The following is an 8,910-nucleotide window of genomic DNA, read 5'->3' on the forward strand; positions in this document are numbered from 1 at the left end:
TCTACAATCTATATACTATGTAGAGAATAAAACATGTGATTAAGGGGTTTCCTCACGTGAATTTTCCGATGAATCCGCATTACAACATGGCAGCATCAGTGGAGTGACAATTACTATGAACTTTCAGATTTAGTAAACAACACTTTCTAAATATAATTGACACATATAATTATTGATTTTCCTCCTTTACTATATTTTACTATTTTCACCATTTAATGTTTTTGACTTAGAGTAGAAGCAAAAGAAGAAATTCCTGGATCAAATTATCCATCTACCAGTACTGTAGAAAATGCAGGAATAGAAGCTAAGACACACACGGTTTCTTTTCATAGTAGTGTAGGCCATTGTAACATAGGAAAGGACAGAATATCTAATTATTAAGATGGTTGATATAATGAGCAGTTTTTTAAGAAGAATCAATGGAGTAACATTTACTAATAATATAATATAATTACTGTTAGAATCTCAGCAAAGAAAAGAAGAAGAAAGAGTATGTTTTGGTGTATATTGATATAGCATATGCATTGTTCAACAAGGAAGAACCTTCTACTTATAGAAAGTACACAATAACATAAAACAAAATTTTAAACTTCCTAACTAAAAATAGTAAGTTACAACAAACTTAAACAAATCATTCTCTAATGCAACTAACTATCATCTAATACATTTGGATTACATTTTATTTCTAACATTCTCCCATAAGCCAAATGTATGCTTAATACAACTCCTATCTTCTTCCTTAGATCATCAAATCTACCACCCTTCAATGCATTTGTGAAGATATCAGCCAACTGCACTTCTGTCCTGCAGTAGGCTACTTCAAGCCTTCCTCTACTTACCAAGTCTGTAAGGTAGTGAAACCTTACCTCTATGTGCTTGCTTCTGCCATGGCTCACTAGGTTTTTGGCCAAGTTAATAGCAGAAATGTTATCAATCTTTAGTTGCATTGGAGTCTTGACATCAACCTTCATTTCCCTCATCAATTCTTCAAGCCATATTGCCTGACATGCAGCATAACTCCCTCAGATGTATTTTGCTTCACAACTAGATAATGCAATAACTGGCTGTTTTTTAGAACACCAAGAAATTGGAGCATCATTCAAAAAAAAACAAGTACCCTCATGTGTTTTTTCTTTCAACCAAGTCACCACAGTATTCTGAGTCTGCAAACCCAACCATTTTCAATCCTGTCTCGTGCCTCTTGACTGGAAACAATAATCCATAATCACTTGTTCTTTGCACATATCTTAGCAACCTTTTAACAGCTGACATATGAGATTTCTTAGGATTACACATGAATCTGCTTACAAGTCCAACTCCATAGGACAAATCTGGCCTGTTATTGCATAGAAATCTCAGGGATCCTACCATCTGTTTGTATAGAGTCTCATTCACTGCCTCACCTTCTTCATCTTTTGTGAGTTTCCACTGAGTTTCAACTGGATTCATTGCTGGATTACATGAGCTCATGTTGAACCTCTACAACAAGTCTTTGACATACTTTTTCTGATGCATTAGTATCCCAACAGAGGTGTATATGAATTCTAAGCCAAGGAAATAGTTTAGCTTTCTTAGGTCTGTCATTTCGAATTCAGCTTTCATGACTCTCTTAAACTCTTCAATTTCTTTTGGATTGGAACCTGTAATGAGTAGGTCATCAACATATATGCATATTATCATCAAGTCACCATTTCTACTCTCTTTGACATATACACCAGGCTCTACTATGCATTTGTTGGACTTCAGTTTGAAAAGGAATGAGTCAATCCTTTTATTCCAAGCTCTTGGAGCTTGCTTCAATCCATATAATGACTTTCTTAGCTTGGAGATATGATGTTCTTTCCCTTTGACTATGAATCCAGGAGGTTGCTGAACATAAACTTCTTCTTCCAAGGGACCATGAAGAAAGGCTGATTTTACATCAAGCTGGAATAATTCTCAGTTTCTTGCACAAGCAATCCCTACTACCAATCTTATTGTTTCAATTTTGGCTACTGGAGCAAATACTTATGTGTAGTCCAAGCCTTCTCTTTGCAAAAATCCCTTAGCAACTAACCTTGCTTTATATTTAGATATGGATCCACCAGAGTTGAGTTTTTGCTTGAACACCCACTTCACTCCAATCTGATGCTTATCCTTTGGTCGTTCAACTAGGTTCCGAGTTTTGTTCTTCTCAATGGACAAGAGTTCTTCAACCATTGCTTCCTTCCAAACTGAGTTTTGTAATGCATCAATTTCATTGATTGGTTCTGCCTCAACCATAAGTGCCATGAGTGCTAAGTATACCAAGTCACCTTCATCATTGACTTGATTGTCGTGATTAATCTCATAATCAGTAAATCTGGTGGGCATTGATCTCATTCTCTATGATATCTGAGTAGCATGGACACTACTAATTCTTTGATTCTCTTCTACAGATGCATTTTCTTCATTAGCCAGATCAGACAAGATTCTCCTTAAGTTGGTTGTGTTACTCTCCCAATTCCACCTTTCATGCTCTAATAGGATGGTAAACTCCAGTAGGATGGTATCCAATGAACATCATTGCCTTACTCTTGTCTTGAAGTTTGGTTCTCCTTTGGTCAGGTATATGCTTGAATGCAAGTGAGCCAATGACTTTGAAGTGACTCACCATAGGTTTCTGTCCAGTCCAGATTTCCATTGGAACTTTCCCTTCAAGCCTCTTTGTTAGACATCTATAGGAATTCCATGCACTACATTAGCTAAACCAAGTTGGTGTAAATTTTTGAAGTTCAAGTATCCATACCTGCAATGCTAGAGCCAACTTTCATCAATGGAATCCATGACAACAAGGCATTGAACTTCAGCAGATGTGATGTTTACTTGGAATGTCCTGTTCTTAGTCAATTTGCTTTTCAGGATGAGTCTTTTGTCAGCATCAAACAACTCACACTAACCATTCTTCATAATTGTTGTGAAGCCTTTTTGCACCAACTGACCAATACTTAATAGATTGCATTTCAGTCCTGGAATGAACAGAACATCAGAGATCAATGCACTTGATCCATTCTTCCTCAAGATCATAATATCTCCAGTTCCTTCCACCTTGAGAGTGGTATCATCTGCAAACTTCACACTGTTTTGCTTTATAGGGTCAAAATCTGCAAGCCACTCCTTGTGGCTAGTCATATGATTTGAGCATCTGGAGTCAAGATACCAAGACTCATGGCTATGACGTGTAGAGTTTGTGACAATGAGTGTCAGTGGTTCTTCCTCAAGTTCTTCTTCAACTGTGTAGGCTTCTTTCTCATCATGGTTCTTTTTGCCTTTTTCACTAAAGCACTCATAAGAGTAGTGACCATCACTCAACATTCCTTTTGTCATACTTCTTTTGTTTCAGATTCCTTCTTGGTCTTCCTCTTCTATATGAAGATTCATACCAATTTAGATCTCCTCTGCTCTTCTTTCCTTTCCACCTTCTTGTTTTCTAACTGTCTTCATCTCTGAAATTGGTTGCCTTCAAGGCTTGTTCAGGGTTCTTGGTTGGATTCCTTTCAAGCAACCTCATTCTATATGCTTCTAAGGAACTTTGAAGCTCCTCAAACTTCATTCTAGAAACATCTTTAGATTCTTCTATGGCTACTACAATGTAGTCAAACTTTTGAGGTAAGGATCTCATGATCTTTTCAATGATCATGAGATCTGTCATCACTTCTCCACAATCTTTCATCTGGTTTGTTATTGTAAGTACTTTTGTAAAGTAGTCACCTATCTTATCATTCTCTTCCATTTGAGTTAGTTCATATTGCTTTCTAAGGGTTTGAAGCTTTACCTTTTTGATCTTGTCTCCACCAAAGTGGCTTCGAATCAAGAGATCTCATGCCTCCTTTGGAGTGTTTGCATTCTGAATTTTTTCAAAATGTATATCATCGACACATTGATGCAATAGGAATAATGCTTTGTTATCCTTCTTCTTGGCCTCTTTGAACATGTTCCTCTGAATTTCAGTGGCATCAGGACCAGGTACAAGAAGACCATCTTCAACCGCATCACTTACTTCTTGAAAATTGAACAAACTTTCATCTGTCTGCTCCATCTATCCCAATTCTTCTCTGCCAACATAGGAAGACTCATTGATGGTAGATTTCCTCCATTTCCAACCATTTCTGAACCGAATCTAGCTTTTATGCTCCCCACTTCTTATGCGCAACCTTCACTTCTCTTGCTGTTCCACACACCAACCTAATTCACACACAATGAATTTTTCGAGTTGCACTCTACACACAGTAGCAGATTTGAGATAATGAATTTTGAAGCATGATTCTCAGGTCCTTGGATTTGGAACGTGCGCTTGATACCAATTGTTAGAATCTCAGCAAAGAAAAGAAGAAGAAAGAGTGTGTTTTGGTGTATATTGATATAACATATGCATTGTTCAACAAGGAAGAACCTTCTACTTATAGAAAGTACATAATAACAAAAAACATAATTTTAAACTTCTTAACTAAAAATAGTAAGTATCAACAAACTTAAATAAATCATTCTTTAATGCAATTAACTATTATCTAATACATTTGAATTACATTTTATTTCTAACAATTACGTTTACGCAATGAATATATATAGCATGAAATCGATCTGCAGGGAAAAAGGCAAAGAAGTGTTGTGTTGATACAGCTCATCGATCCATATATGTGACACATTTAATTGTTAATAGACTTTTCAGTGATGTACTTTGTGAAATGTCTCTATCCGTGATGCTTCTGAGTAGGTGAATAGATTCATTTATATATTCATGCAATTTAATGAGGATGAATGGTTAGCATACAAATTCAAGCTCAAGAGCAAACTTGATAAAGTTGGGTAGGAGGAGATCATGGTCTGAAATGCAGGAGTCTATTAACTTGATAAAGTTGGGTAAATTTTTTAATATTCATAATTTTTGTAATCAATGGTCGTATATCCTCTTATCTTATCGTATGAGTAATAATGAACTAATATGTTTTGAGTACCGGTGAGTTTCTCTAGAAATTTTATATTGGCTTTTGATGTTGTACTATAATAAAAGACTAAGTGGGATGAGAACTAAATAAATTTGTTGTTGGATGTAATATTCTCACATGATAGGGATGGAAAGACTATCTATAATCCAACCAACTATTCTATTCAGAAAATGAGTTGATAAGATTATAAGTATCAAAGTGAACTCTTTCTCCAATATTAAATGTATATGAGAAGAAGATAAATAATTTTTGTTTTTATTTTGTATTAAAAAACATAAAATTATGGTTGTTAAAACTTATTTTTTGTTGTCACATGTCACGATCCCCATTCGATACAACTAGAGATGATACTATTCCAATTTGAATATGCAGCATAACAGAATAAACAATACCTAACTACAAATTTCCTAGTTGGTCATACAAAACTACCTATCGGTACTACTAGAATTGTGTTGAATAATGAATGATGAGTATTTGGTTACTCGCAGATGACAGTCATATGGATAAGTAAATACTATAAACTCTGTTAGATTTTTGAAATTATGCACTAATTAGTTTTGGTCCAGTGTATTACGTGTAATTTCACTGCCCAACGAGTCTTTCATTTTCATTCATGGAATCATGGGACCATGTTGTCTTTTCATTTAATACATGCAGTGTTTCATCCGTAACCAAATTCCCTTTCCTCTCAACTGTTTTCTGTCACCAATCATATATAAATAAACCAAACGAACTACCCCTAAACTAATGTCTCTTAAGCAATACTGTACATTAAGAATCACCAAAATTTCAGATTCATATATATATATATATATATATGATAATAAACATATATGTGTAGGGATGAATATCATCACAACTGATATAAAGGTTTGAGCATGGGTAAACATTCGTTCTGTTGTGATTCTTATTTCAGATTTTCTCCATAAAAAAAGTTTATGAAACCTTATATAAGGCATTAAATTTTGCCAACAATTAAAGTAGGACCGAATCAAAACAATTATTAAATTGAATGTCGCCCCCTTCTTGAACTTAAATTAATTCCATACCAATGGAGAGGAACGTGTCCTCATCAAAAACAATGAAAGTAGCTGTGGAGGAACATGCACCCTTTATTATATTGGTATACTATTATATTAACCTCCTTTTTCTGGTTCAAATTTTGTTTTATAATGTTTAGATTTGACAAGTTTCCCGATTATTTTCTTCATGTCCAAGAAAAGTTCACAATTTTAATATCATAGAGTTGAAAATGAAAAAATTTCCCTTCTTATTTTTTGAAATTTTACAATTAAGAAACCAGGTTTAAATTATCAAAACAATTTATTAGATCTATTAAAGAATAAAACTATAGAACTATCCTCTCCATTAAAGGAGAGACAAATGTTTAAAAAAACTAAGGGAAATATAATTTTTAATAACACATTTATCATTTTGATTACAATAAAATTACACTTTTGTGAGTAAAACAAGTACAAAAACATGTACTTGTAATAGAGAAGATCCTTGTTCCTTCTATATTTATAATATGTTTTAACATTGGGAAACCAGAAAACTAGTGTTCAGTCTAAACCGCAAAACATAAGAGTGTGTGCTCTATCTATTGTTTATAGGTCTATTTTTCTGAGATCTTAAAGCATTTTATATCTGAGTTCAAAGCAAAGATAAAATCACAAGCAACTTTACAATTATAATCCAAAATGGTCAGTGATGGTTCCAATCACCTCTCAGTTGAAAAATCCTTCAGAATAAAAGAGGACGATAGATTCTTCTCTAGGTTAATGTCCAAGGAAACCTCCATGGCCAATACTTCTTCAAGGGTCTTCTATTATCGAGAAACATCAGTTGCAGTTCCTTTCATTTGGGAAGCACAACCAGGGACCCCAAAACATCCCTTATCTGAGACTTATCTCCCTCCACTTACACCCCCACCTTCTTATTTTCCCATTTCAAAGTCCCTTAAAAGGGAAAGAAATTCAAAGGCCAATATCATTTCATGTATTTTGCCAATGTTTTCATCAGGCTCAAAGAAGAGTACTCATCATGTTTCATCTCCATTATCATCTAGATCATCTTCTCCATCTTCTTCATCTTCGACATGGTCATTATCAGTATATCCATCTTCATCATATTCCAGTAAAGACAAGGATAAAGGGAGCCACTCTTTTTCAAACTTGAAAGCTTTTGGTTCTTATTTTAAACATAGAGCTTCAAATGGATTTAGAGGCTGCTATGCTTTTCGGAAAATGAAGAATGCAATTATAAGCCATGGAGGAAGAGTTTAATCTATCAAGGTAACTTCGTTACAAATTGATTAACTTATTGTAGAATATCTTTGAAAGATTAGTTGCTTGGTGGGTATATTAATTTCATATCTCATGAACAATGATTAGCAATGTAGCTTTAAATTATAATCCGTTTATACCTTTCCCTAGTTGAATAATCAGTGTAATTATATCTTAGGTGTGTTAATAGCGATGAACACATCTGGTTTAACTTTCCACCCACATGCATGTTATTATTATGACTTTAAGTTTGATTCTCTTAGGTTAGATAAATGATAAATACTGTTATAATTTTAAATTTCACTATAAATTCTTATTGAAGTTGGTGATCCAATATCCATGTATAATCTTTATTACGTGCTGCTTTCTTCTAACCATTTTTTCTGTAAATTCTATCTTCGAGTTATTATATATTCAAGTCTAACATATCTAGATACAAATTGTAGCCAATGAAAATATAGGAAAATTTACTTTGTTGGTGCACCTTGACCGAAAAATTACGGTCTTGGTGCACCTTTTGAAAAAATTACCAAAATGGTGTAGTTTTAGGGTAAATCGGCAATGGGGTTGCCGATTTACAGAAAATAAATATTTTTTTAATGTACTCCCCCCTAACTCGGCAATGGAGGGGAGTTTTTACCAAATATAATAATTTTTTATTCTCCTCCCCCTAAATCGGCAATGGGGGAGGAGTTTTTCTCAAATTAATTTTTTTTTTACCTCCTCCCCTAACTCGGCAATGGGGGAGGAGTTTTTGAATATTTTTTTTTTTTTAAATCTCCCCCCTAAATCGGCAATGGGGGGGAGTTTTCTATTTTTTTTTTTTATTTTCCTCCCCTAACTCGGCAATGGGGAGGAGTTTTTCAAACTCTATATATTGCCGGTTTCACCAGTTCTATTTTTACCGAATTTTCTCACCATTCTGTAAAACATAGCTTCTTCATCATCAGTTTCTTTCCATAACCTATTTTAGAGGTTAGTATATTATTCAGTTACTCTATTTTATTTCAATTTTGTAAGTTTAAATATTTTAATTTTATTAATTTTGTAATGTAGATGGCTATTGTGAGAGATATTGTCAGCGATTTTAGTGATGAAGAGGAGATTGAAATATGCAGTGATGAGGAAGAGGTTCAGTTTGATAGTAGTTCATCTCGTAGTATGACATATACTACTCCGTCATCATTTTTCTTGAACACAAATTCTCAAGCTGGTCGTGATATTGGACACATAACCGGTTTAACGAATGTTGTTGATAATGATTTATTTATTGGCTTGCAGTTTGAATCTAAGGAAGCCACAATAAATGCAATTAGAGAATTTCATATAAGAAATTCGTTTGACTATATTGTTGTAGAGTCTAGACCGGACAGATACGTTGCGAAATGTAAACATTTTGGTGCAGGATGTGAGTGGCGAATTCGCGCTTCTTATAACGTTAAACGCGATTATTGGGAGATTAGGAAAATTAATGGAACACATAGTTGTGTATCTATGTTAGTTTCTCAAGATCATAGTAAATTAAATTTGTCATTCATTGCAGACCTTATTGTTAACTTGGTATCTGCAGATCCGAGTATACCAGTTAAGGCACTGGTGAAGGAGGTTGTTAGTCGTTTTGGTTATACAGTCACGTATAGAAAGGCGTGGACTGCAAAACA

At 34.2% G+C, this 8,910-nt stretch overlaps 1 protein-coding gene across 1 annotated transcript; it reads left to right on the forward strand.

Moving 5' to 3' along the window:
* On the forward strand, positions 6,620-7,258 carry LOC109360943. Its single transcript, XM_019606173.1, has one exon. It carries the CDS (start codon positions 6,665-6,667, stop codon positions 7,247-7,249), a length of 585 nt encoding a protein of 194 aa, XP_019461718.1. The 5' UTR covers positions 6,620-6,664; the 3' UTR covers positions 7,250-7,258.

Source organism: Lupinus angustifolius, chromosome LG11, assembly GCF_001865875.1.
Source record: "Lupinus angustifolius cultivar Tanjil chromosome LG11, LupAngTanjil_v1.0, whole genome shotgun sequence".
NCBI classification, from domain to species: Eukaryota; Viridiplantae; Streptophyta; class Magnoliopsida; order Fabales; family Fabaceae; genus Lupinus; species Lupinus angustifolius.

What these genes read in the sequence shown, in the direction of transcription:
- LOC109360943 (XM_019606173.1), top strand. Translation starts at nt 6,665, where the DNA reads ATGGTCAGTGATGGTTCCAATCACCTCTCAGTTGAAAAATCCTTCAGA.